Source organism: Takifugu rubripes, chromosome 18 (assembly GCF_901000725.2).
Source record: "Takifugu rubripes chromosome 18, fTakRub1.2, whole genome shotgun sequence".
Classification (NCBI taxonomy): Eukaryota; Metazoa; Chordata; class Actinopteri; order Tetraodontiformes; family Tetraodontidae; genus Takifugu; species Takifugu rubripes.
Window position 1 is genome coordinate 9785217 of NC_042302.1, and position 26986 is coordinate 9812202.

A 26986-nucleotide genomic window follows, 5' to 3' on the forward strand; every position below is an offset into this window, starting at 1 on the left:
GTTTGAGCGGGGCATGAATTCATCCTACTGGTTCATACTGGTGTGACTGGTTACGCAGCAACTGGTGTGACTGGTTACGCAGCAGCTGGTGTGACTGGTTACGCAGCAGCTGGTGTGACTGGTTACGCAGCAGCTGGTGTGACTGGTTACGCAGCAGCTGGTGTGACTGGTTACGCAGCAGCTGGTGTGACTGGTTACGCAGCAACTGGTGTGACTGGTTACGCAGCAGCTGGTGTGACTGGTTACGCAGCAGCTGGTGTGACTGGTTACGCAGCAACTGGTGTGACTGGTTACGCAGCAACGGCTTCATCTCTGTCCAGAAGCTTCTTCCTCTTCTTCATTTGCATCTAGTTCAGGCTCTGCTGGGACTTTTAGACATTTGGGATATTTTAAATCTGCTGCCAGCAAACAAGCTCCGGTCGTCATGACAACGCTCACCTGCTGCAAAGGATAACTGAAGTCCACTCGCTTTAGGCAGATGTTGATAAGGATCCTGGATCAACTCCCTGATCACGGATCTGATCAGCTATGGATCACCTGACTTATCCAATTATTCCTCTCAACAGACTCAGCTAGATGAGTTACATCACAGGTTCTGAGGGGAAGCCCGGATGAGGGGATACGTCTGGGCCCGTGATGAGGTCCGACCCATTTAAGAACCAAAACCGGACCCTGGTTCTGGCTGAGCCTGAGGCCACCTGCTGGGCGCCAACGCCACCACCATCATCTGCTGCTCGTTTTCACTGACTTCACTGGTTTAAACACTCAACCGTAGCCTCTGGGGCTGCTGGGCCTAGTGACCTTTGACCTCTTCATGTCATTTAACGGGGAGAAACAGGAGAAGGCGGCGTTGATGTCACTTCCTGTCCAGAGATGATGCTCCTCCTCCTCGTGTTTCTAGAGGCAGCAGGTGATGGACAGCAGCAGCCGTCAGCCATCGAGGACAGACGCTCGCCTCTGGTTGCTCTGAGACGGGAAAAACATACAACACACACTCACAGTCAACAACAACACACAAATGAATAAATAACCTCGCCAATATTAGTGGGCGTGGCTCCAATCAGCTGCTGCAGTGTCAGGACGTCCTGGGTCGGTCCAGCAATGAGGGACGTTCCCGTGTCAACTATCACCTGGCAACACACACACACACACACACGCACACACACACACACACACACACACATACACACACAGACCATCAATACAACTATGTGTGTGTGTGAGTGAGTGAGAGAGAGAGAGTGAGTGAGAGAGAGAGAACACCAGAGACACACACATACACTTCCTGCCTGGCATTACTGGGCGACTGAACAGCAGGAAGATGAGCGAGCGAGGGAGCGACGTGCACGTTTGTGGGTGGCTGGTCAGCATTTGGAAAAACATCTGATGGAAAACACAGCTGGACGTCTGGGAAGGTTCCTGTGAGTAGGAACACGTTTAAAACTCTAGAATAAGGAGGAGATGGTCAGTGTGTGTGTGTGTGTGTGTGTGTGTGTGTGTATGTGTGTGTGTGTGTCCTGCAGCTGCTCTCACGATGACCGTCACGTACTCCAGTAGAGTCGCTAACGCGTCCTTCTTTGGTTTCCACCGGCTGCTGCTGCGCTGGAGAGGAAGCATCTACAAACTTCTGTACCGAGAGTTCATCCTGTTTGTAGTTCTCTACACCATCTTCAGTGTCATTTACAGGTCTGTCTCACACACACACACACACACACACACACACACACACACACACACACACACACACACACACACATACAGTCAGGACTAACTGGAAGGTCAAGGCTTCACCCAGGAGACAGTTAAGGTTCCATCTGTGTGATGACCTTTGACCTTAACATGTTCTAGATTTTTGAAATTACTCTGAAATCTAAATCAAAAATCAAAATTCCTGACAGAAACAACAAACAACAGAGTGACATCAGCACATTGGTCAGGTGACCTCCTGGTCGACCTGAGGGGACCCGGGGGATATCAAAGATCTTCCGTAGATCCAGACTCAAACCTCCTCTGTGTTCCGAGAGCCTGAAATCTGGGTGGGTGGAACAGCGGCCTCTAGTGGCCAGTAATAATAGAGTAGCTTTAGTTCCCGTCAACCAGGAACTTTCAGGTTCCTCCATCAGGTGAACATCAGGAGAACGTTCTGGTTCTGGCTGTGATATTTGTGTCTCTGGAGTGATTTAGGATCCGCTGGACCAGTAACAACCTGCTGTGTTCTGCAGGATCGTCCTGCTGGACCACCAGAAGAGGCTGTTCGAGAAGCTCTCCTTGTACTTCGATAAATACGCAGAGCAGATCCCCGTCACCTTCGTCCTGGGTACGTTTGGGCCCCTGCAGCTGAGCCAGAACCTCTGAGCTGAACAGGGAACAAAAGATGAGACGGAGGCACGGAAGACCAGCTAGCATTAGCATTACTGCACAAAACATGAAATAAGAATAAAACCGGAACGTTTTTCTGGAAGGTTTGGATGAAACATGGAATGACCGAACCCGAGGCAGTGTCGAGGCAGACGGGCAGACGGGCAGGGAGACGGGCTGGGAGACGGGCAGACGGGCAGGGAGACGGCCTGGGAGACGGGCAGGGAGACGGCCTGGGAGACGGGCAGACGGGCTGGGAGACGGGCTGGGAGACGGGCAGGGAGACGGGCAGACGGGCAGGGAGACGGGCAGACGGGCTGGGAGACAGGGAGACGGGCAGGGAGACGGGCAGGGAGACAGGCAGACGGGCTGGGAGACGGGCAGGGAGACGGGCAGGGAGACGGGCAGACGGGCAGGGAGACGGGCAGGGAGACGGGCAGACGGGCAGGGAGACGGGCAGACGGGCAGGGAGACGGGCAGACGGGCTGGGAGACAGGGAGACGGGCAGGGAGACGGCCTGGGAGACGGGCAGGGAGACGGGCAGACGGGCTGGGAGACGGGCTGGGAGACGGGCAGACGGGCTGGGAGACGGGCAGGGAGACGGGCAGACAGGCTGGGAGACGGGCAGGGAGACGGGCAGACGGGCAGGGAGACGGGCAGACGGGCAGGGAGACGGGCAGGGAGACGGGCAGGGAGACGGGCAGACGGGCAGGGAGACGGGCAGACGGGCAGGGAGACGGGCAGGGAGACGGGCAGACGGGCAGGGAGACGGGCAGACGGGCAGGGAGACGGGCAGGCAGACGGTGTTGGGTTGCCTCATTATTCGGCTGCTAATGGAAACGGATCATTACCGACCATTAAAGCAGGAAGTGTTTGTGATCTGCTCAGTCAGAAAACTGGATCACTGAAACTTTTCTGAGCTGCTCGACGTTTTTGACACAAAATTAAAAATAAAATGCACAAGTGACTCCTAACGAAGGTGCTGATGGACGAAGGCGTCTGTTTAGGTCCATGCTAACACGAAGGTGTAGTTAAAAACAAACAATACTCAAATGCTAATTAGCAGTGCTAAATACACTTAATAGAGAAGATAAAGCAAGGCTGAAGAGTAGTTAGCGTATGCTAGCTGCTAATGTTAGCGTTAGCGTTAGCAAGCTTCCGTGGTGTGATAAAATAGATAAGATAAGAAATATACAATGTTACAACTTTCAGCCACAACCCAATGCTAACATTTCTTGAATTGAGCAGACCAGGTAGCATTATTAGCTTACTAGCGGTAGCATTGTTTGTGCTTTTACTTGGTTTTTGTTTATGAGTCTCACTGTTGGGCGTCTGTGGTTTTAGGCTTTTATGTGACGCTGGTGGTGAATCGGTGGTGGAACCAGTTCGTGAACCTTCCGTGGCCCGACCGCCTCATGTTCCTCATCTCCAGGTGAGTCCAGGTGAGTCAGGTGACCCAGCGGTGCCGGGCCGTCTCTGAAGGCCGTTTCTGCCGACTCAGCTGCGTCCAGGGCCGGGACGAACACGGCCGCCTGCTGCGCCGCACCCTGGTCCGCTACGTCAACCTGACGTCGCTCCTCATCCTCCGCTCGGTCAGCACGGCGGTCTGCAAGCGCTTCCCCACCATGGAGCACGTGGTGGAGGCAGGTAGGTGGCGCCGTCCGTGACAGGAGCCAGGACGCCTCCAGGGGCCGGGTCCTCGAGGGCCAATTAGAGCACATCTGATTACTCACTAACGACACTAATCACCTCACACAACTTCGCCTAAACAACCGCTGGGATGGAAAGTTTAGCTGATCGTAGCCACTAATCACCTTCTGTCCTCGTTAAGAGATCCTAAAGCCACGCGTCACCTGCAGGTTTCATGACGCCGGAGGAGAGGAAGCTGTTCGAGGACATTCGCTCTCCTCATCTGAAATACTGGATTCCTCTGGTCTGGTTCTCCAACCTGGCCTCCAAAGCTCGACAGGAAGGACGGATCCAGGACAACGTGGACCTGCAGAACCTCCTCAATGTGACCACATTCACCTCGAAACATTCGTAATCACGAGAGACTCACAGCGCCCCCTGCTGCTGTGGAGGCCAAATCACTCATGTCTAAAGCAGCTGTCATCAAGGCCTGTCTGTCTGCCTGCCTGTCTGCCTGTCTGTCTGCCTGTCTGCCTGCCTGCCTGTCTGCCTGTCTGTGTGCCTGTCTGCCTGCCTTTCTGCCTGTCTGTCTGTCTGCCTGCCTGTCTGCCTGTCTGTCTGTCTGCCTGTCTGCCTGTCTGTCTGCCTGCCTGTCTGCCTGCCTGTCTGCCTGCCTGTCTGTCTGCCTGCCTGTCTGCCTCTCTGTCTGCCTCTCTGTCTGCCTGCCTGTCTGCCTGCCTGTCTGCCTGCCTGTCTGCCTGCCTGCCTGCCTGCCTGTCTGCCTGCCTGTCTGTCTGCCTGTCTGCCTGTCTGTCTGCCTGCCTGCCTGCCTGTCTGCCTGTCTGTCTGCCTGCCTGTCTGCCTGTCTGTCTGTCTGCCTGTCTGCCTGCCTGCCTGCCTGCCTGTCTGCCTGCCTGTCTGTCTGCCTGCCTGTCTGCCTGTCTGTCTGCCTCTCTGTCTGCCTGCCTGTCTGCCTGCCTGTCTGCCTGCCTGTCTGCCTCTCTGTCTGCCTCTCTGTCTGTCTGCCTGTCTGACTGCCTGTCTGCCTCTCTGTCTGCCTCTCTGTCTGTCTGCCTGCCTGCCTGTCTGTCTGTCTGACTGCCTGTCTGCCTCCCAGGAGATGAACCTGTTCCGGACCTCCTGTGCGACTCTCTTCGGCTACGACTGGGTCGGCGTCCCCCTGGTCTACACTCAGGCTGGTATCTTTTCTCCAGATGTTTTGAGCGGATGTTTCTGTCTCATCACCGTTTCCATGGTTACGATAATCAAATCCTGCTGCCAGTCTCCCACACAGACGGATGTGAACTCTGGAATCTCTCTCCAGGTGGTGACTCTCGCCGTCTACACCTTCTTCTTTGCCTGTTTGATCGGACGCCAGTTTCTTGACCCCGCCCGAGGTTACCCAGGTCACGACCTTGACCTCTACGTGCCCGTCTTCACTCTGCTGCAGTTCTTCTTCTACTCTGGTTGGCTGAAGGTGCAGTTCAGACCCCGGATCCTTGATCCAGCACCCACTGGAATAAATACCTGACGTCACAGGAACGTGAAGCGACTCCTGACTTTGACCTTTGACCTGTGTTTGACCTCAGGTGGCCGAACAGCTCATCAACCCATTCGGCGAGGACGACGATGACTTTGAAGCAAACTGGATCATCGACCGGAACCTTCAGGTCAGCCACTCGCACTAACCCTAACCCAGAGTGGTGTCTGCTGGCGTGTCGCTCAGCGGTGTCATGTGATCCACCTGGGCAGGTGTCTCTTCTGGCCGTGGACGAGATGCACATGAACCTGCCTCGCATGGCCAAGGACCTGTACTGGAACGACTGCGAGGCCCGGCCGCCCTACACGCTGGCTGCTGCCGACTACTGCATCCCCTCCTTCCTGGGCTCCACCACCGACATGGGGTCAAGACCCAGCTCAAGTATCCAGCTAAAGCTAGCTGACCCGATGCTCATTCTGGAACGTTCTGTGCAGGTTGTCCGACATCCTGCATTTCGAGGAGGTTGACGTGAGTGACGGTCAGCAGCAGCAGGAACCTCCTCCGGCCTGGCGGCGTCAATCGGTGACCAGACGTGTCCGCGGAGGCGTTAGCTTCTCCGGCTCTCAGTATCTGCTAAATGAAAGGGAATAATGTGCCAATGTGGGTTCTTGTCTCTGAGGTTCTGGGCCGGGTCCGCCGCCTGCTGAGCGTCCAGGAGCCTCCTGACCTTCGACCTCCCCAACCAGCATTTAAAAGACACAGCAGTGATGCAACAGGAAGCTTCTTCTCAGACTTCAGGTAGGCCATCGGTCCCCCTGGGGTCCTTCAGGATGGGGTGGATCTTTCTGACGTCTCTTTGTTCAGGGTCCATCCAAGTCCGGTCGACTTGGCCCCCCCGTCCATGTTGGCGGTGTCCCCCATGGAAACGTTGTCCACCCTAAACGAGGTGAGCAGCAACCCGCCGTCCCCCGAGGCCTCGCTCTCAGGTGCCTTCCCCCGCCTGGTGGTGAGCCCGCCGCTGGGCTGCCTGAACATGTCAGAACCAGGCCAGGGAGCCAAACCTCCAAACGGACTTCACCCTTCCCCCACCGAGGAGCCACAGGACCGGCTCAGGTAACCGACCTTCCTCGTTGCTCCCGAAGTCTCACTTTTGTTGCTTCCAGCCTCCAAACTCTCTCTGTGGCTTCTCCAGGACCAGCTCCTCACTTTGTTGTTCTCCAACCCAACTGGGTCCGAAGGCGTTCCGCTGGGCCACTCTGAGCAACAAGCACCGCCCGGTCCACCCACGCTCCCGCCAGTCCTCCCTCCAGTTCTCCAGGCAGTTCTCTCAGGGGTCAGTGCGCAGCTTACCAAGTCCAAAGGCTCTGGGCCGGTGGCGGGGCGCCAGTCCCTTCCAGCCCCGGCAGCCACCGGGCCCACCGGGCCTACCGGGCCCATCGGGCGACACGCTGCAGCTGCCCGACCCCGATTACAACCAGGACTTTGAGGGAACGGTGGCAGATGAGGACGGGCCGGGCGGGACCGACGGGAGCAACGAGTTCGGGAATCAAAACAACGAAACACAGAACGCAGATCCGAAGGTGAACCCGTCACACCGAGACTAGCGGCGCCAAGAAGGTCGCCGGGGCGGGTGGGCGGAGCCAGCCCACCATGGACACTGCACAGCATGGTCTGTGGCGGGTGGGCGGAGCCAGCCAAGGAGCCTTAGCAGTTATATTTATTACAATTAGTAGAATATTCCCATTAGAACCTTGATTGTCTAAGAATGTTGAACGTTTATCCGCAGAGATGCTTCTTACTCTCACAAATATTTTAACTGCACTGTTAAAAGTTAAAAAGCTCTTTTTTGTTAAGTTCCACCACCAAAACCGTCATTATTGAACATTAAAGACCGGAAATATTGCCACAAATTGATGTTTGTGACTAAAACTAGATAAAAAATAACCAAAGGTGGGTGTTGTGTTACTGTGTGTCTTACTCTGTGTGTTACTGTGTGTGTGTGTGTGTGTATGTGTGCGTGTGTGTATGTGTGTGCGTGCGTGCGTGTGTGTGCGCGTGTGCGTGCGTGCACGTGCTTCACATCCAGGCTCTCCCACTTGTTCCAAATTGCTCTGAACATTTATTTACTGAACAAACAGCCGTCAGCCTCTGGTTGGCTGCTTGGCGAGGGCGAAGCCGATGCGGTCGTGACCCCGGTCAAAGACGCTGTAGTACTGGGTCAGGAACACGTCTCCCAGGATCCACAGGGGCCCTTTGGCTGACAGGATGTCGGCAGCCTGGAAGCCACTGAAGCAGAACTCTTTATCTCCCAGCATCTCCTGAAGATCAGAACCAGTTTAGAACCTGGTGGAACATGTTCTCACAGGATGACGTTAGCTCAGGCGTTAGCTCAGACGCTAGCTCAGATGTTAGCTCAGATGTTAGCTCAGACGTTAGCTCAGACGCTAGCTCAGACGTCAGCTCAGGTGTTAGCTCAGATGTTAGCTCAGACGCTAGCTCAGACGTCAGCTCAGGCGTCAGCTCAGGCGCTAGCTCAGACGCTAGCTCATACACTAGCTCAGGCGTTAGCTCAGGCGTTAGCTCAGGCGTTAGCTCAGGCGTGAGTCGATAAATCTGGTGTATAAATGACTCTTCAGAACGTGAAAGAGGGTCACATGACCCACCCTCCTGATGTAGCGCTCTGGGGTGAGCGTGTACTCTTCTCCACCCAGGACGAAGGTCACACGAGGAAGACTCGACAACCTGACGCAGTCGGTGACGAACTACAACACACAGACTCAGACGGTCAACAACAACAACCGACTTTCTCCAACACACAAACGACTGAATAACCTCTCCGATATTAGTGGGCGTGGCTCCGATCAGCTGCTGCAGTCTCAGGATGTCCCGGGTCGGTCCAGCGATGAGGGACGTCCCCGTGTCGACTATCGCCTGGCACCCTTCGGGACAGAAGGTGTCCACCCCCTGGACGGCCACGCTAAGAGGACAGACCGTGTTACTGCCATCTAGTGGCCGCTCTGCTCTTCCGAAGCAGCTAAAAGTGGAGGAAACTGGGAATCACCTGTCCACCTTGATCTGCCAGTACCCTTTGGTGGTCACAGGGAGCCAGTTGATGGGTCCGGTGAACAAATCCTGGTCCATCCCTCCCAGCAGAAGTTCTCCCTGAAGTTTGCTGCCAGAAAACGGGAAAGTCAAACAAACATCCGGAATGTTCAGGTGTTAAAGTTTAGGGAATCCCCTGGATCCTGGACGTAGCAGCCCTCAGCGCTGCTCAGAACCAGGTAGAACCACTGAGGAATGTTCTGGTGTTCTGATCAGGACCGTTTCTGGCTGCTTCAGCGTTCGTACTTGCTGAGATAGAAGGAGAAGATGGGCTCCTCCACCATCTGCTGGGCCAACATGTTGTCGAACACTGGGTTCCCCAGGATCTGGGCCAGAGACGGGTACCCCATCCCCAGAATCCCGTCAAAGTGGGCCATGACAAACGCCACCCCGGGCTCATACACAGACTCCCCAAACTCCTGGTTCTGGACGGTCACGTTGTTGATCTGGAAGACGAGCAGGAGGTGAAACGGAGCAGTACCGAGTGTCTGGTTGCCTAGGTTACCAAGGAGGCGTGGACCTTCAGCGTGTCTCTGGCCATGATCCCCAGCATGTGTCCTGACCCGTAATGGATCTCGAACACTCTGCCGTCGTGACGGTACGACGTTGACTCGAAGGCTTTGAAGCGCCTGTGGTAGCCTGTGACACACACACGCACACGCGCACACACACACACACACACACACACACACACACACACAGTTCCTCTTGTCACACCACAGTTTAAACTGTTCTGACCCACAAACGGGCTGGAACGGTACCGCAGGTTTGGCTGACGCAGTACACAGACGGGACCCACAGGTCCGAGGAGCCGGTGTCAAAGACCACGGAGAAGTTCTGCCCAGGAGTCCCCAGTTCTATTTCACCGTAAAACTGAACCTGGAGAACCACAGAGGGACGGGATCAGCAAACCCGGGTGTGGAGGCTCAGCGCCATCTAGTGGCGCCCGGTGGACGTTGCTTCAGGCCGACTGGTTGAGACCCTCCAGAACCGGCCCCACACCCGCGTGCTTACATCCATGTAGTTGTAGAGGGTTTCGCTGAAGCGCTCCACCCGCAGCGACGGCCCGGTCGCTGGGAAACACTGAAAGTAGCGTCGCTGGAAGAGGTCGGGGCGTCGCTCCTGGAGGAACGCCGAGAGCTGCCCGTCCGCTCGCAGCTGGGAGCGCATGGACGGCATCGGCTTCAGCGGGACCCTGCAGGCAGAACCACCGTCAGGTCCTCTCAGCGCTAACGTCACCGCCCCCTGCTGACAGGCTGCAGCACAGCGGCTCCACGGTTCACCCGATTAACCACGAGTCGTTCTACCTGACCAGTGCCGAGCAGGTCCGGGTCCAGGTCCAGGTCCTCAGCAGCAGCAGCAGCAGCAGCTTCAACATGTCCAACGTCAGACTGGCGCTGGACGACCCAGCGGAGCAAAAATCACCATCCTCGCCCGCTCTGATTGGACCAAAGTCTGCTCAGGCCCCGCCCACAAATGACCAGCCAGCTCAGGTGAACATTTCCTCGTTCGCCAGAGTGATATCGACGTTTTGGCGGGACCCGATCCAGATGTTTGGTGTCACCTGCTTCCCGTGTTGACATTTTGGGGTCTGAGTGACTCTGACCAGACTCTTGGGTAAATAAATAAAACAACCCGCCTTTCTGAGCTAAAGCTATGCTAAACCACCCAGCATCATGTGACCGCCACCCACATCAATTGCGCAACATTTTATATGAAAGAATCAAAGAAATAAACAAAAACGGACATTTGTGGTTCATTTATTTCAGTAAACAAAACAACGTCCAAACATCCGTTTTTAGGCGCCGCTGGTCCGATCTGTCCAACGTTAGCATTAGCATTAGCGGCCCGGGTGACAGCTGTGCAGGAGTTAAACAGAAGAACAGGAGCATGGGTTGGACAGCACAGGTGATAAATAAGAGGAGTGGCCCTGCCCTCATCTTCATCCTCCTCCTCCTCTTAGCAGGGATGATGGTCGGGAACCCTCTTCCTGCAAAGACAGTCGCACCTTAAACACCTGAGCTCCGGTTTCAGGAGGCTCCAGGTGACCCACTGACCTGGGAGCAGCTTTGATGACATCGTCCACTCTGAGGATCATCTCAGCAGCTTCGGAGGCGCTCAGCAGCACCTGGCGCTTCACCTGGAAGGACTCGGTGATGCCGAGCGCCGCCATGTCGCCGACTGTGCCTTCAGACATGTCTGGGGGGGGAAACACGCATGAGCCCTCAGTCGTGATGCCCCCACTTCAAACGCCCCCCCCCCCCCCCCCCCCCCCCCCCGGTGGACGGGCCGCCCACACTCACTCAGCCCACAGGTGGTTCTGTTCTCCTGGTGTGCCGCCCTCAGCTGGGCCACCAGGTCGGCGCTGTCGTAGCCGGCGTTGTCGGCGATGATGGTCGGCAGCTGTGGGAAGAAGAGAAGATGTGGAACAGAGACAGAGGGGCGACGCTTCCCAGTTCGGGGTCACCCACCATGGTCAGAGCCTTGGCGAACGACTCCATGGCGACCGCCTCCTTCCCCGGCGTCCGATTGGCCAGGTCCGTCACCACCTTGGCCATCAGCATCTCGGAGCAGCCGCCGCCGTACACGGTGCGCGGCTCCTTCACCGTCTGAGCCAGCACGCACAGAGCGTCGTGCAGCGAGCGCTCCGCCTCGTCCAGGATCTGCTGAGTGGCCCCACGCAGCACGATGGTGCACGCCTCACCTGAGGGGCGGAGTCACAGTCAGACACGTGCTGCCCTCGACAGGCAGAGGCGGGAACGACAGCAGCTTAATCTGAGCACGATTAATCTGGTGATCAGGACCAGCGTACCCATGGCAACGCCAGAGAAGTGGATGAGCGTGTCCTCGCCGATCATCACCTCCTCGATCAGCTTACAGTGACCCAGTTTCACCAGCTCGGGGTGGTCGAAGGTGGAGGTGATCTCTCCTCCTGAGCACACACATGATAATTACAGCAGTTAAAACACGTCACAACAAGACCAAAATCATGCGCGTGTGTGTGTGTGTGTGCGTGTGCGTACCTGTTACCAGGGCGAGGCGCTCCACCCCACTGAAGTCGGCGTGCTCGATGGCCATGATTCCAGCCTGAGCGAACAGCTGCTCTGGGTAGTTGTAGATCAGCTGTCTGTGGACGAAGAGGCGGATGAAGCAGGACGGCGCCCCCTGCTGGACGCGTGCGTGTGTGCGCGTGCGTGTGCGTGTGCGTGCGTGTGTGCGCGCGTACCTGTTGATGAAGCAGTTGATTCCGTGTTTGAGGATTCGATCCACCTTCTCCTTCATCTTCTCCTTCTCTGCCAGCTCGATCTCTGCCACCCTCGCGGTCGAGTCCACACGGACCCTCGAGCCGAAGATCTGAGATCAAACAGGAAACGGGTTCTTGTCTGAACTCCGCCCACATGTCGGATCGACGGCCCATCTGGAGGTCATGAGGTCACGCGTGCAGCCGCAGACCCACCTTGATCTTGTCCGTGTCCATGCCAGTGTTGGCGATCAGGATCTTGACGTTCTCCATCCTCTTGGGTTGGTTCACTCCGATCTTCTTGTCCAACAGGAAACCTGGAAGCAGGAGACCCAGAACCCAGTCAGACCGCCTGCCCCGCCCAACCACCCGGTGACATCACCACGCTCACCTTCATCCAGGTACGAGTCCGTCAGGCTGCCGCCGAGCTTCTTGATGACGTGGATGGCGTCCAGGTTCCCGGAGCCCTTCAGCCGTATGACGGCGTCCACCGCCAGCCGGGCGAAGTGCTCTTTGTGATGAGTCAGCAGTTTGGAGGACAAGGTCGTCCGGGCGATGTTCAACAGGTCCTCTTGGAAACGAGCGGAGTCGTTGCTATGGAGACAGCAGGAGCGATGTAATACTCAAAGGATTGAAGAAACTCAGCAGAACTTTCTGCCGGTTCGGCTTTGAAACGTGAGTCACCTGTGGTCCACCGCCGCCTCCCTCAGCGCGTCCCGCGCCACCTGCGTGGCCTTCCTCCAGCCGGAGATGATGGTCTGGGGGTGGATCTTCCTGGAGACCAGAAGCTCCGCCTCCTGTTGAAAGAAACGGGTGGCGTAACTGAGTGGGCGGAGCCTAGGGGCAGACAAAAGAGGCGGCGTCTTACCCGCAGCAGCTCTGCGGCGAGCACGGTGACGGAGGTGGTGCCGTCTCCGACCTCGTCATCCTGGACCTTCGACAAATCTGAAAACACAAGTTTGGTCACTGGGACGAACCGACCGCCAGACGTTCCGGCGGCGGCTCCTCCACTCACCAACCAGCACTTTGGCGGCGGGGTTATCGACGCCGATGGCTTTGAGGATGGTCGCGCCATCGTTGGTCACCGTCACCGTGCCGCCCGACCCCCCACTCAGCAGGATCTTATCCTAAAGGGAAGGAAAAGTTCAAACCAGTTAAAGGGTAGTGGGGGGGCGGTGCCCTGCCGCGCTGCCCTTGAGCAAGGGTCAGGGATGAACTGGCGACCCTCCCCGTGATAAAGTGGTCAAGAAGAGGAATTAAAAGGTACCCACCATCCCTTTGGGGCCCAAAGTGCTCTTGACCAGGTCGCCAACGGCGATGGCGCCCACGAAGGACGACTGCAGAGAGGAAACAAACCGTTAAATCGAGACGCCGCCAACTGGAGCGGAGCAGAAGGAAGAAGATACCGACCAGTCGAGCAGTTTCAGCTCGCTCTTCATCGGCGCCGTGCTTGAATATGTTGACCGGGGCCATCGACAGGGACACCTGCACATAAACACGCGTGTTTTACCTGATTTGGTGATTTGGTGAAAGCTCACTGACTTCAATCACAGTTTTATTTCAAACAACGTGCCACAGAGTTTTATTTTTTAATTTATTTTACAAAATATGTGTTTGCTCCGAGCGTCAGTGAACGCAGCAGCCGCCGACCACGCCCCTTCCTTTTCTCTTAGAAGCCACTAGAAGCTTTGGCTAAGTTGCTGTTGCGATGACAAATATCAATACTTTAGGAGGAGAAAACTACTGCTGCGTTAACAATGCAAGTTATTCGTAATGCGACTCAAATTACTGTAATAGTAAAGATTTATTCAAGTCCTCAAATGTTCCCGTGAAAGTCGCAGACAAGCTAACGCCACAAGCTAACAGATCATCTCCGCAGAAAGAGTTTTTAACAAAAGCAGCTATGAAAAGCCACACAAATCATTTCGTTATCTGCAGGAAACGCATTAGCCGCTTTTGTAACCATTATATATTCGCTAGCTATTACAGACTAATTAGCTTAGCCGTTAGCCTTTCATAAAGCCCATGTGCTTGCTCGCCGGTTAGCATCGTCGGCTATCAGGAAGCTAAACGGCCGTCATTAAAAACTCAAACGTTGCTGTAAATTGTTTAATACAACCTCAAATCTACATATATACGAAATTCAGACTCAACGTCTGTGTTCAGCAATTTAAATCAAAGAAATTAGTCCAAACTCACCATGATGTCTGAGATTTGATGCCAAAGCCGAACACGCACACAAATGAAAGGCTGGGCAGAGGAGTGATGTCATTACGTAAAGACGTGAAGCTGCGTTCACGTCAAATAAGCCTTTACGGCACTGTTGCAAATTCTCTCTCGTCATAAGTTTGAGTTAAATTATTCCAAATTTCAAGAACACATTTGTTGATAATGACTCGACTCCGGAGGAAGTTGCCACAGTGTCCAACAGGCTCTTACATGTTTTATTGGGGGTTGAGACAGGAAGCTGCAGAGCTCCAGGTTAAGATGATATAATTGCTAAAGTTGCTAACATTGGTAGCACCTCTGGCCACTGGACTCCAGCCGTGGGGCCTTCGCACAATTACAATGGTGATGAAAAGGCATCAGGAAGTGATTAATTACACGTGTCAATCATGGTTGCATCATGGTTTAGTGACAATCTTAACTTTGACCTAATTTTTTGGTCACAAAAAAGATTCAACGAAGATGGAAAAATCTCCAAAATAAGCTAGAAAAAGCACCCAGAGAGCGCCTGGCCCCTTGGCGATGCTCCAGGTCCCTCCAGAATCCAGAACAACAGCAAAACAAACAAGCAAACAAATAAATCCTGGGTGTCTCAACACACACACACACACACGCAGCTGGGATGTTTCTGATGCTGCTGACAGTGATCCTCCAGGATCGCCTCGGATACTTGAAGTGGTGAAACCGGTCGAGGACTCATCTCCTCGTGGTCCGGGCGCCTTTCTTGGCTCTGTGATTGGCTGCCTGGACAGGAAGGCAGTAGATGTGCATGGGGAACCTTCGGAAGTAGCTGCTCACCCAGGGTCTGAAAGAAGCAGGTTGCTTTTGTGGCGTGTGTGATGAGCACCCAGGTGATCTGCAGGTTTACCTGGCGACCCGCTGGCTCAGGCTCAGGTGACACAGGCTGGTTCTCAGACGTTTGTTCTCCTGCTGGCGGAGGAATTCAGCTTCGCGCTGCCGCTCCGTTTCCACGCGCAGAGACTCTCGGAGGTCGGCCTCGATACGACCCAGCTGAAGCACAGATGATGTTGGTGACCTCTAGAGGGCAGCAGGCCACGCCCACCTGAACCTGAAGCTGCTGTTCCAACCTCCTCCAGCAGACTCCCGTCTTCTTCCTCCGGTCTCTGCTGGTTTGGTGTCAGAGACGCCAACCCGGCGCCACGCAGCACTTCCTGTTCGCCCAGGCGAGGTGCAGAGCTCGGCCCGATGATGGGGGGCAGGAAACAGTTACCTTTGACCTTTACCCTCTCAGGGTAAAGGTCAAACGTTCCTCCGCTCAATTCTCTTTTTCACAGGAAATCACCAAAAACGATTTATTAATGCACACGTCATGCTAATGTTAGCAGGCTAGCTGAACACCTGAGCATACCTGCGGACTTGGGGACTGTCTGACTCCTCCTGAACCCGAGACAGGTGACCAGCGTCCAACAGAGCCTGCAAAAACAGGTAGATTTCAGCTCTCAGAAGCCCTGAAATGTCCCCACAGTGGCAGTAAAACCTGCACACACCAGCAGAGGATAGAGTATCAGGTAATTACATGAAGTCAGAGGGGGAACTCTGTCTGAGATTGTTTCCATGGTGACAGAAGACATGTGTCCATCAGTGTCTGTGCTGACAGATGACACCTCACACACACACACACACACTCACTCACTCACACACACACACACACACCAGCTTTCTTTTATTAAAGGAACAAAGAGAAAATCTATGAAAACAGGGCTCAACGCTCCTTCTGGATTTTAAGAAATAAAGAAATTCCAACATCGATCATTTAATAATGGATCAATATTACCAGAAAGGTTCGAGTGAAACTGTTGAGATTAAAGAATCGTTTTTTACAACTTTACGTTTCATTTCCTGTCAAACGTGTTTTCAGTCGTGAACCAAAGGATTCTGGCTACTCACCCTCTTCTGGGTCTCCATGCTGCCAAACGTTAGACTTAAACACCTCATCGCTCAGGTGTTGCTGTTGCCCCGCCCCCACCTGAATTAGTCATCAGTGTGAGGCTGCAGAGCTGATGCACCTGACGCCTGTTTTACACCTGTTCTGGACCGTGTTTGTGTGTGGACGGGATCCATCGTGGGTCTGGAAAACCTTGGGTTTCAACCTTTGACCTCATTAAAAAGGGACTTTAGCTCTTCATCATCACGGCTTTATTAAATGACAGGTTTGCTTCATTTTAACTTCAGAATTTGGAAATGAAAAGGTTCAAATTAGATTTGTGGACACAAACAACAACAACAAGAACAAAAGTGAGAAGAAGAAAGTTCAATCGCAGTTCCTGCAGCAGAATCAATCATTTCAAACGGCACCAAAACATTAAAGCAGAGATGAGCACAGGTGGATTCTCTGGTTGTCATGGTTACAGGCCACACCAGCGTTGGCGTGCATGTGTGGCGTGTTACAGCGGAGTCGGGGGGTCTGTGCAGCGCCTGTAGAAGTGGAAGTAGTAGTCTGTGAAGAGCACCCCCGCGAGGTGATGGTCGGTACTGCAGTCGGCCTGACCCTGGCGGGACACAGACAGGTGAAAGAGGCGGAGCCACAGACAGGTGAAAGAGGCGGAGCCACAGAAAGAGAGAAGAAGAGAAAAGCAGCTTCTTACAGCGACTGCAGAGCGGAAGTGGTACGAGCTCTGGTAGAGACGGGACACGTGAAGAGGCCATTGGTGTTCTCCCTGCAGACACACAGCAGCTCAGGCTAAGCTAAGCTAAACCTCATCGCCCTCCTGATAAAGACCTGGCGTCGACCTCTCGGTCCCAACCTGTGTGTTTGAAGGGTAACGGCTCCTGGCGACGGCGTTTAACCGGCTGGAACAGACGGTGGACTCATCAAATCGACACAGGTGAACCACCAGCAGCTCAGTGGAACTGCAACAACAATTCCTGGTTAGTCTGGATCTGCTACTTTACGATCACAGAGGTGTCACAGAGGTGTCACAGTGGTGTCACAGATGTGTCACAGAGGACAGAGGTGTCGCTGTGGTGTCACAGTGGTGTCACAGAGGTGTCACAGAGGTGTCACAGTGGTGTCACAGGGGTGTCACGGTGGTGTCACAGAGGTGTCACGGAGGTGTCACAGTGGTGTCACGGAGGTGTCACGGAGGTGTCACGGAGGTGTCACAGTGGTGTCACGGAGGTGTCACGGAGGTGTCACGGAGGTGTCACGGAGGTGTCACGGAGGTGTCACAGTGGTGTCACGGAGGTGTCACAGAGGTGTCAGGGTGGTGTCACGGTGGTGTCACAGAGGTGTCACGGAGGTGTCACAGTGGTGTCACAGAGGTGTCACAGAGGTGTCAGGGTGGTGTCACGGTGGTGTCACAGAGGTGTCACGGTGGTGTCACAGTGGTGTCACGGTGGTGTCACAGAGGTGTCACGGAGGTGTCACAGTGGTGTCACAGAGGTGTCACAGAGGTGTCACAGTGGTGTCACAGTGGTGTCACGGTGGTGTCACAGTGGTGTCACGGAGGTGTCACAGAGGTGTCACAGTGGTGTCACAGTGGTGTCACGGTGGTGTAACAGTGGTGTCACAGAGGTGTCACAGAGGACAGAGGTGTCACAGAGGTGTCACAGAGGTGTCACAGAGGTGTCACAGAGGTGTCACAGAGGACAGAGGTGTCACAGAGGTGTCACAGAGGTGTCACGGAGGTGTCACAGAGGACAGAGGTGTCACAGAGGTGATAACGTGATTCTTACTTCATCACCAGCGTGACCTTCATGTTGACGGGGACGAACTGGCTGATGGGAACTCTGTAGGCGAAACGCTCCGGCCTGCAGGAAACACGCTCGCCGTCATCAGAGCGGATCATGTGACCTCTGATGTCAGAAACACCTGTGTGTGTGTGTGTGTGTGTGTGTGTGTGTGTGTGTGTGTGTGTGTGTGTGTGTGTGTCACTCACCCACACTCGTCTCTCACACAGTAGTTTCTGTCAATCAGCTGCTGGTTCTCTTTGATCATGAAAGACTGGATGCTCGTGTTTGTCCCTGAAGGCACGACGCCATAAAACGGTACATTTGATCAGATCAACGATCAATCAACAGACAAGTCAATGTGTGTGTGTGTGTGTGTGTGTGTGCGTGTGCAATTACAGTCATATCCTCTCTTTAAATGGCGATAAAACGCTTGTTTTCTCAGTCCTGTTGCGAAGAACAACCACATTCAGGAGAGACATGTGGACAGTTGCACAGGTGCGCAGGTAAACCCATTAAAGGAGCGGACGTCACCTGTTACGTTGGATTTTTCAAACGGTTCAGGGACTTGGGGCTCCACACTGCCCCCTGCTGGTGGTGAGCAGCAGTAGACCTGATCACAGTAGAGCAGGTCACAGAAGTCCACGTCTGGAGGCCACGGCTCAGGCTGACCCGTCGGCCCGGCTGCACCAAAACCAGCAGAACCATCAGTCAATGTGTGAAGGCTGATGGCTGTGCAGTCATGTGACTGAGGTGAGCGCTACCTGTGTTAGCTGTGCTACTGCAGGCGGTGGTCTGAGGAGGCGTCTCACTGCTGTTACACAGAAGCACAACAGACCATCAAAGGCCTCTTCTTTGTAATGTTTAATCACAACCCAAACTGCTGCTAACACCATCGCTAAAATACTGCTCTTCACCTGTTGCTGAGGGCGGAGCCAAAGTCTTCCTCTGTCAAATTCACCAGGTAGACGGCAGTGATGCAGATCACGCTGGACAAACGGAACACAGCGTTATTTTGGACACATCATGGCGCCCCCTGTGGCTGCAACAGGAAGTGAAACTGTGGCGTACCAGAAGGCCATGGCGGCGAGCAGGGCGAAGATGCTAGCCTGGAAGATTTTATGCCTCAAACAGGAGGTGAACCTCTGACAGGACGTCTCCTTCTGGACATTCTCCGTCTTACAGGTGTCAGGACTCGGTGTTGGGGGCCCCCCGCTGTGTTTCATGGTCCTCCTGCTGGACGGAGCAGAACATTATCAAATGATAGAATTATCCAAACACAGGTGTGACTGAGGACACGGCTGATTAATGGACCTGTTGGAGCGCAGGCTGCCACTCAGGCTCTTCAGCTTGGCCAGTCGTTGGTTCCAGACCTCCAGGTCTGTAATCCGAGTCTCCAGGTTGTCGGTGAGCTTCGACAGGTGCTGCACTGCCCCAACATTCTCCATGAAGATCTGTTCCTGAAGGAAGCATGAACAGCAAACATGAAGATCACCAGAACTGAAACACAAGCAGGAACAAAAGCAACTGAAGAGGAATTACTTTGTCCACCATGAGGAAGTTCTGGATCTTCTCTCCATCAGAACAGCAGATGTCTCCCATCTGCGTCACTGCTGACGGAAGCAGCTCCTTCACCTCCTGAGCTAAAACACCTGAAACATCATGTGGGTGTGGTCAGTCACAAGTGTGGTGGGTGTGGTCAGTCACAAGTGTGGTGGGTGTGGTCAATGACCAGTGTGGTGGGTGTGGTCAGTCACCAGTGTGGTGGGTGTGGTCAATGACCAGTGTGGTGGGTGTGGTCAGTCACCAGTGTGGTGGGTGTGGTCAATGACCAGTGTGGTGGGTGTGGTCAGTCACCAGTGTGGTGGGTGTGGTCAATGACCAGTGTGGTGGGTGTGGTCAATGACCAGTGTGGTGGGTGTGGTCAGTCACCAGTGTGGTGGGTGTGGTCAATGACCAGTGTGGTGGGTGTGGTCAGTCACCAGTGTGGTGGGTGTGGTCAATGACCAGTGTGGTGGGTGTGGTCAGTCACCAGTGTGGTGGGTGTGGTCAGTTACCTGTCTGGTGGATGTGGTCAGTTACCTGTTTGGTGGGTGTGGTCAGTTACCTGTCTGGTGGGTGTGGTCAGTCACCAGTGTGGTGGGTGTGGTCAGTTACCTGTCTGGTGGGTGTGGTCAGTTACCTGTTTGGTGGGTGTGGTCAGTTACCTGTCTGGTGGGTGTGGTCAGTTACCTGTCTGGTGGATGTGGTCAGTTACCTGTTTGGTGGGTGTGGTCAGTTACCTGTCTGGTGGGTGTGGTCAGTTACCTGTCTGGTGGGTGTGGTCTATTCCCATGCTTGAGGCAAACTCTGGTTTGTAGTCGAACTCAACGATTCTCATCTGGTTGATTCTCTTTAGTTGCTGCTCCGAGTCGACCTGACCAACAATGATGAGATGAATCTCCTCAAAGTGTCACAGCGTAACATTTCAGCGTGACACCAAAAGCGTCACCTTCCTTTCTTACTTCCTGTATGTTGTATTTGGCGCGTTGGTCAGAAGGCTGCATGATGGCTCCCATCACTTTGGCGTTGCCACAGACCACCAGCGCCTCGTCCGGGGCATCGCTGTTGATTCCCACCCGACCCTGACAGACCACGGACTCCTGCACGACCCCGCGCTGCCACAGGGGGTCGCCGTCCATCTCAAACTGGCCTGGGTTTGAGGCCTGACGAAGGGATCAATCGTTGGCTTTGTGTTGATCACAACGCTTTGGTCGGTGTTGCTGATGTTTGTCGTTACCCTGACGATGATCCTCTCAGACACCAGAGCCGTGAGCAACAAGCTCTCTTCTCCAGAGACGGCGCCGTACAACCCAACCACCATCTGGAAATATCTGCAGACACAAGGCTAGCATGTAGCGCGCCCCACTGGTTGGCTCTGCCCTCACGTGCACTGGCTCACCTCTGATCAGGGTTGGGCTTCCCTTTCTTGCGCATGTTATTGGCGGTAGTCTCGCTGAAGTGCAGGCGTCCCAGGGTTACCTTGGTGATCTTGCCACTGGGTAGACTGACCCTGCAGAACCATTATTTAGTTTTCCACATTTTAGACAAGAGTTCCTGGAGAAGAGGAACCTGCTGTTCTGAGCAGGGTCCACGGTCCATGGTTAGTGCTACTGTGGGACCAGCGTTTTGTACTGGGAGAATTCCAGAACATAAAACCACAACACACCCTGCTGAAGTGTTCTATGATATCGTTTGGTTTGGGAACACCAGTTCTCATGGTTAACAGCTGGGACATGAACTGGGTCCACCTGGACCAGTCCGTGTGGCCTGTGGGTGTGGACATCTTCAGCCTGGGACCTACCTGACAGGGTGGAAGGGTTTCTTGCTGCGGTCAGGCTGAGACTGTTCAATGGTCACCTGGCGGCTTGAAGATTCCATCTGTGAAGACAGAAACCTTCAGGTGCTGCGAGGACGGACAGTCGTCCCCCGTCTGGGAAAATATTCACCTTGATCCCAAACACTTTGATCAGGAAGTGGTCCACCTCCTGTGGTCCTCGGGGCGAGCGGATGTATCGTGGTTCTGTGGCCACCCCGATGTGAACGGTGACCTGGAAGTGATTCTTCTTCTGACAGACAAAGGCCTCGTCAGTGGTGGAGTAGACGAAACCTTTGTCTGTGTCCACATGGTAGGCAGGAGGGGACCTGGACAAGGGAGGACACTTTTGGTTCATCTGGTCTTTGGGTCCACCGGGTCAAACAGGGGTTTCTTTGGTTCTCCACTCACAGTGTCTGAAAACTGCTGCTGAATAACGTGCACCACCGGTCTGGTTTGAAATGATCCCATGTCAGATGCTGGTTTAATCCCAAACTGGATCCAACTCCTCCAACATTCCCAAAGCTGCCTTGATGATTCCCATCTCCTTCAGCACAGGGCGCCTCGACCCCTGCCGAGGTTTCCTCGGACACAGACCTTCTTCTCCTTTTACTCCCTGTGGAACTGCAGCAGAGGTTAATCTGTGGTCAGAAGGGATCTGTGATCTGGTGACCAGACCTGAACAGATCGAGAACATGACCGGTACCTTCCTGGAGCCTCCAGGGCCCCTTCTCGTGTTTTAAAAAAAGATTGTAGTCATTGTAAAATAGTTGTCAACAATCTCCACATCTTCTGTTTGGAAAACCACAGAACAAGGCTGAAGATCTGCTTACCAGGGGGTTAACACGGAGGAGGAGTCCAACGCACAGGTGGAAGGGGGCGTGGTTACATGTGGGACCAGCCCTGAAGACGTGCTGGGAGTGTCGTAGGTGTTTGACAGCAGTGTTGGTGGTGAAGCAGGTGTGGGAGGGGCCTGAGAGCTGCGGAGGTTGTTGGCACGCTGGTAGTGTTCATGTGGGTGTCGCTGCTGGAGGGGGGAGGGGCCAGCAGGTGAGGTACCTGACCTGATGTAAGTGTTAGTGAGTCCAAAACTGCGCAGCTGATCATAGGTCAGCAGCTCAGGGGGAACAGAGGAAGAGTCTGGACCCTTAAAGCGACAAGACGAAGGGGGCTCGGCGCCAGGTCTGGGCTGGAACACTTCCTGGGGGGTCCGCTGACTAGACCAATAGGACGACTCGCAGGGGAAATCTACCAATCATAGAAATGCACCAACTCAGGAAGTTCAATTCACACAAAAGCTGTATTTCTCTTTAAGGACGCATTGGTGCACGGTTCATGAGTTAACACTGCTAGGCTAGCATGCTAACTGACAAAGCATAGAACAGAGCAGGGGTTTGGGGGTAGGTGGGGTATTTTAGGGGTGTTACCTGGTATTTGTGCAGGTGAACACGCCTCTGAGTCAGGAGGAGATTCAGGGAGCATGCTGGGAAAAAGAGGACTGCAGTCAAAACCTCGAAGTTCCAGCCAGAACCTGATAACCAGGGAGGTTGGTGCTGGAACCGGGGGGTTCTAATGGTCAGGGTGTGTGTGTGTGTGTGTGTGTGTGAGGAAGGGACTCACAAACTGTTGGGGTCTAGGTCATTGCTGAGGTACTGCTCCAAGATGCTCGTATCTACGGTAACAGAATTGTCCAACACACCACTTACATCCTGACCTACACACACGCACACACACACACACACACACACACACACACACACACACACACACACACACGCACAGAGCATGATGAGAACTTTAAAACTGTTCCAGGTGACTGAGGTCCGCTCAAACCTCCTGGTAACCAGGAACCTCAAACCCGGTTGAACCTGAGCAGGAACCAAAGGTCTCCTGGAGTTCTGACCCTGATGATGTGCTGTCTCACCACAGAAGAACTGCTGCAGAGCCTCGTTCTCTCCCACAACCTGGACCACTGGTCTGCCTCCTCCAGGCTCCATGACGGCCAGCAGGAGGCGCTGCAGCCTGGGAGGGGCGGATCTGAGAGGAGGTCCTGCTGGAGCTGGAACGATAGATGCCAGAAAAATGCAGTTTTAATGGAAATTTCTTAAAAGATCTAATTTTATTGGTGATGATACGTTCTGGCGCCCCCTGGTGGAGCTTCCAGAATATGATGTGCGTGGAAAACCTCCAGAAGACGGTTAATAACATAAATCAGACTCAATAAAGAAGCCAGAGTTTTGCATTGGACAGATCATGTGATGCAGAGTTTAGCAATAAAAGTTTGAGCTGTGATTCGATCAAAGTTTCACAGTTTCCATCAAAAACATCAAGAATTTGTTGCAGGAAAAGTGTAAAACCAACATTTGATGTTTGAGATGGGATGTGATTTGGGCCCTCCCGGCATCTTTGACCCTGTTTCTGCTGCTGTGTCGTTGCCATGACGCCTGCATGCGTTTGGACCACGACTGGGACAAACTGGGACGAGAAACCAGAACCTACAGTGGTGGTCCTGGACCAGTGACGGGCACCGCCCACATTTCTGCCACAGGTGTTCATTAAAGGTCGGATCAGCGGGAAAGCGACTGATTTCACCTGGTTTGTTCAGTTTCGAGCTGAAAGTGACGCAGCTGATATCTTCCTTCACTCACCTGTCGAACACAGACGCCAACGGCAAGATGGCGGCCAGCTGATCCGAGGCTCTGAGGGTCAGTGTGACCAGCAGGTCCTCAGGTGTAATCCATCGGGGGAGCTGCTACCGCTCAGATAACACTCACAGGTTGACGGGGAACCAGTTCTTCTTCTCTGGTGTCAAATCAACCAGTTTGTCCTTTCAAATGCAGAATTTTCTTCTTCTTCGCGTCGTCTTGACTGTTTCTGGCAGTCAGGTGAACTTTGAGCTCTGGGCAGGAAACAATAAAACACACACACACACACACACACACACACACACACACACACACACACACACAGGTGAGTATGTGTTTCTTCTTGGAAAGAAGAATTAATTCCCTCCCATTTTTTCAGTGATTTATGACCTTAAATTTTCTGGTGAAGCCAAAACTAAATTGCGTTGAAACATTCCTGTTTACACAGGCTGGACCTCATAAAGGTAGAAATAAAGCGACTCGACCCTGACGTCATCAGTCAAGAACGCGGGTGTTACAAGCGAAAACCAGCAGGGGGCGCCATACACAGGAGCCGAGTCTTTCTGTCCAGCAGGGGGCGCTGCAGGACAACAGAAGGTTTCACTTTTACGTTTATTTTTATTTTAACACCTGGACACTTTCAAATCATGGATGTATGTGGGTCTGGTTTCAAACATCATGACATCATCATTTTTATGTGAACAATTCAAAATATTACTGCGTCACATTTAATTAAACCAGATTTAACTCCAACTGTTGCTTCATAGTTTCTTCCATTGGTGACCTTTGACCTCTGTGAGACGGCGTGAACACCAGAAAGTGTGTTTGCGTTTCCCCATATCTCCCACGGTGATTACACTCTCTCCCTTATCGCTGCCGCCCCCGATTACAGCAACAACAGAGTTCCTGCAACAAAACCCGTCAGAATTCTCATCTTTGGACCAGAAAAGGAGAAAATCTGCTTGTTTCCAGCATTGATGAACAATCATTCATCCGTGTCTTCAGAGTTGTGGCGACCAGCAGAAGGACGCGACGGATCATGTGACCACTTCAGATGGTTTAAACGCCACGTTAGCATCAGCAGCTTTGATTTCAGCTAATTCAATGATTTTGTCGACGTTTGAGCGGCTGGTGAAGGAAACACTGAAGTTTGTCCTGTAAGACCTGTAAAACAGAAGACAAAGGTGTCCTCTAGGGGGCGTGATCCTCTTTAATCGGATTAAAATGAAAGGCGTTAATGAAGCACAGAGCTAAACTTCAGCCTGTTGTTGGAGTGTGTTGGTGGAAGTGTTTAAATTTAGCTGAAAGGATCCTTGAGGCTGAAGCTACCATTGCTAACATTGATGCTAACAGAAGACTAAATAATAAGACGAGGGTTAGTCCAAACATCCCACAAACACCCAGGAGAAAAACAAATTCTGTTTCAGGGAATTTATTTCTCTTCCTTGTAATTGATGCATTTGATCTTGCAACGGTTGCATCTGTGGGCGGAGCCACACCTCCAGCAACTAATCACCATAAAAGCTTCACAAATGTGACAAAATGAGCATTTACCACACAGGTTTCCATGGATACAGGCATTTAGTTCCTCCATGTTTGAGGATCTGCCTGTTCCTGATGCAATTCCAAGGTCACATTTTGCTCTTTTTGATTGTGTAATAAAATTGTAATTTGTCGCTTTTCATCCGTTTCAGTCTCAACTCTGAGGTTGGCGCCGCCGCCGCGAAACTTGGTGATTGTTGTTCTTAGTTGGCATGGCAACAACAGAAGCAACACAATCGTCATGTGTTCCTCAGAACATGAGGAGGATCAGAGTGATGAGGCAGCGCCTCCTTCTGGAGGGAGGAACTCATAAACAACTTTTAATTCTTCATCATTGATGAAAAGCTGTTTGTTGTGTTTGGAGATGTAGAGAATTAGGATTTGTGAAGATATTAATAAATGGTGTATCCAAAAACAAGAGATGAGGATAATGTTGGATTTTCAACACTTTTTTGACTCCACAAAACAGAAAAAGGGATTGTCTCCATAGCTGGTATTTACAACAAGTATTTACACACATTTAAAACAACCGCAGCTACAGCAGCAGCAGCAGCTACAGCAGCAGCAGCTACAGCAGCAGCAGCTACAGCAGCAGCAGCTACAGCAGCAGCAGCAGCTACAGCAGCAGCAGCTACAGCAGCAGCAGCAGCTACAGCAGCAGCAGCTACAGCAGCAGCAGCTACAGCAGCAGCTACAGCAGCAGCTACAGCAGCAGCAGCTACAGCAGCAGCAGCAGCTACAGCAGCAGCAGCAGCAGCTACAGCAGCAGCTACAGCAGCAGCAGCTACAGCAGCAGCAGCAGCAACTACAGCAGCAGCTACAGCAGCAGCAGCAGCTACAGCAGCAGCAGCTACAGCAGCAGCAGCTACAGCAGCAGCTACAGCAGCAGCTACAGCAGCAGCAGCTACAGCAGCAGCAGCAGCAGTAGCAGCAGTAGCAGCAGCAGCAGCAGCAGCAGCTACAGCAGCAGAGCAGCAGCAGCTACAGCAGCAGCAGCTACAGCAGCAGCAGCAGCAGCTACAGCAGCAGCTACAGCAGCAGCTACAGCAGCAGCTACAGCAGCAGCAGCAGCTGCAGCAGCAGCAGCAGCTACAGCAGCAGCTACAGCAGCAGCTACAGCAGCAGCAACAGCAGCAGCAGCAGCTACAGCAGCAGCTACAGCAGCAGCAGCTACAGCAGCAGCAGCAGCAGCTACAGCAGCAGCTACAGCAGCAGCAGCTACAGCAGCAGCAGCAGCTACAGCAGCAGCAGCAGCTACAGCAGCAGCAGCTACAGCAGCAGCAGCTACAGCAGCAGCAGCTACAGCAGCAGCAGCTACAGCAGCAGATCTCCTGCCACCACATTTTTGTCTGCTGTGACTCAGATTTCAGACCTTTTCAGTCCAAACGCTCCAGAACTCTCACACACGTGTGAAATGTTCATGTGTGGGGACGCGCCCACACACACCTCTGCAGCGTTTGGTCAAACATTTGCTAACAGTGAAGCGTCGACGATAGCATTTGTGCATCTGTGTGCAGCGCCCCCTACAGGCCACAGCAGCACAGAGAACAAACAGAACATAAGCAGCATTTACGTAGTAATAAAGTCTAACGTTGCTGCTGCTCAGATGGGCCGAAACTAGTTTTCCCCTAAAAGAAATCGTTGAATATCTTAAATGTTTCCTGTTTTTAGAGGATTCTAATAATGTTCATCACAACTCTGATGCTGGCTTCATTAGT

General features: G+C 53.3%; 6 protein-coding genes across 8 annotated transcripts in view; 1 reads left to right on the top strand and 5 right to left on the bottom strand.

Annotated features, from left to right (window-relative positions):
• The first annotated feature begins 1199 nt into the window (after positions 1 to 1199).
• LOC101073712 (bestrophin-3) lies at positions 1200 to 7429 on the top strand. Its single transcript, XM_003976681.2, has 14 exons — positions 1200 to 1421; positions 1524 to 1686; positions 2223 to 2317; positions 3703 to 3790; positions 3860 to 4005; positions 4218 to 4372; positions 5105 to 5182; positions 5312 to 5464; positions 5577 to 5657; positions 5740 to 5891; positions 5962 to 6049; positions 6147 to 6265; positions 6332 to 6580; positions 6660 to 7429. The coding sequence occupies exons 2-14, from the start codon at positions 1535 to 1537 to the stop codon at positions 7069 to 7071; spliced, it is 1968 nt and encodes a 655-aa protein (XP_003976730.1). The 5' UTR covers positions 1200 to 1421; positions 1524 to 1534; the 3' UTR covers positions 7072 to 7429.
• A 137-nt stretch (positions 7430 to 7566) lies between these two features.
• On the bottom strand, positions 7567 to 10013 carry nots (nothepsin). 2 transcript variants are annotated; one of them, XM_011617689.2, is made up of 9 exons: positions 9877 to 10013; positions 9584 to 9764; positions 9331 to 9448; positions 9090 to 9208; positions 8816 to 9015; positions 8529 to 8639; positions 8300 to 8444; positions 8131 to 8229; positions 7567 to 7785 (listed from the first exon to the last, which is right to left on the bottom strand). In XM_011617689.2, the coding sequence occupies exons 1-9, from the start codon at positions 9945 to 9947 to the stop codon at positions 7609 to 7611; spliced, it is 1221 nt and encodes a 406-aa protein (XP_011615991.1). In that variant the 5' UTR covers positions 9948 to 10013; the 3' UTR covers positions 7567 to 7608.
• Positions 10014 to 10313: 300 nt separating this feature from the next.
• Positions 10314 to 14142, bottom strand: cct2 (chaperonin containing TCP1, subunit 2 (beta)). Its single transcript, XM_003976678.3, has 15 exons — positions 14010 to 14142; positions 13221 to 13295; positions 13082 to 13147; positions 12826 to 12937; positions 12679 to 12755; positions 12495 to 12607; positions 12202 to 12404; positions 12027 to 12127; positions 11796 to 11923; positions 11593 to 11696; positions 11382 to 11501; positions 11041 to 11273; positions 10873 to 10972; positions 10627 to 10768; positions 10314 to 10559 (listed from the first exon to the last, which is right to left on the bottom strand). Exons 1-15 carry the CDS (start codon positions 14010 to 14012, stop codon positions 10529 to 10531), a joined length of 1608 nt encoding a protein of 535 aa, XP_003976727.1. The 5' UTR covers positions 14013 to 14142; the 3' UTR covers positions 10314 to 10528.
• Positions 14143 to 14226: 84 nt separating this feature from the next.
• Positions 14227 to 16048, bottom strand: LOC115246556 (uncharacterized). Its single transcript, XM_029825397.1, has 5 exons — positions 15945 to 16048; positions 15406 to 15470; positions 15125 to 15320; positions 14905 to 15047; positions 14227 to 14841 (listed from the first exon to the last, which is right to left on the bottom strand). Exons 1-5 carry the CDS (start codon positions 15990 to 15992, stop codon positions 14733 to 14735), a joined length of 561 nt encoding a protein of 186 aa, XP_029681257.1. The 5' UTR covers positions 15993 to 16048; the 3' UTR covers positions 14227 to 14732.
• Positions 16049 to 16176: 128 nt separating this feature from the next.
• myrfl (myelin regulatory factor like) lies at positions 16177 to 24000 on the bottom strand. 2 transcript variants are annotated; one of them, XM_029825394.1, is made up of 24 exons: positions 23730 to 24000; positions 23006 to 23140; positions 22702 to 22795; positions 22509 to 22564; positions 21915 to 22329; positions 21493 to 21705; positions 21215 to 21410; positions 21070 to 21146; positions 20668 to 20778; positions 20506 to 20599; positions 20231 to 20431; positions 20034 to 20142; positions 19269 to 19378; positions 19041 to 19186; positions 18798 to 18959; positions 18644 to 18715; positions 18491 to 18540; positions 18261 to 18410; positions 18126 to 18173; positions 17936 to 18020; positions 17733 to 17807; positions 16802 to 16907; positions 16643 to 16714; positions 16177 to 16546 (listed from the first exon to the last, which is right to left on the bottom strand). In XM_029825394.1, the coding sequence occupies exons 2-24, from the start codon at positions 23076 to 23078 to the stop codon at positions 16442 to 16444; spliced, it is 2820 nt and encodes a 939-aa protein (XP_029681254.1). In that variant the 5' UTR covers positions 23079 to 23140; positions 23730 to 24000; the 3' UTR covers positions 16177 to 16441. The 2 variants fall into 2 exon arrangements, with proteins under 2 accessions (XP_029681254.1, XP_029681253.1); XM_029825393.1 differs by having other exon boundaries at positions 18798 to 18962.
• A 2523-nt stretch (positions 24001 to 26523) lies between these two features.
• The window catches only part of LOC101073258 (leucine-rich repeat-containing G-protein coupled receptor 5), a 13877-nt gene continuing 13414 nt past the window's right edge, over positions 26524 to 26986 (bottom strand). The window contains exon 20 of the mRNA XM_029825395.1: positions 26524 to 26986. This exon is cut by the window's right edge and continues 728 nt beyond it. The gene's annotated coding sequence lies outside the window, so the exon portion shown is untranslated.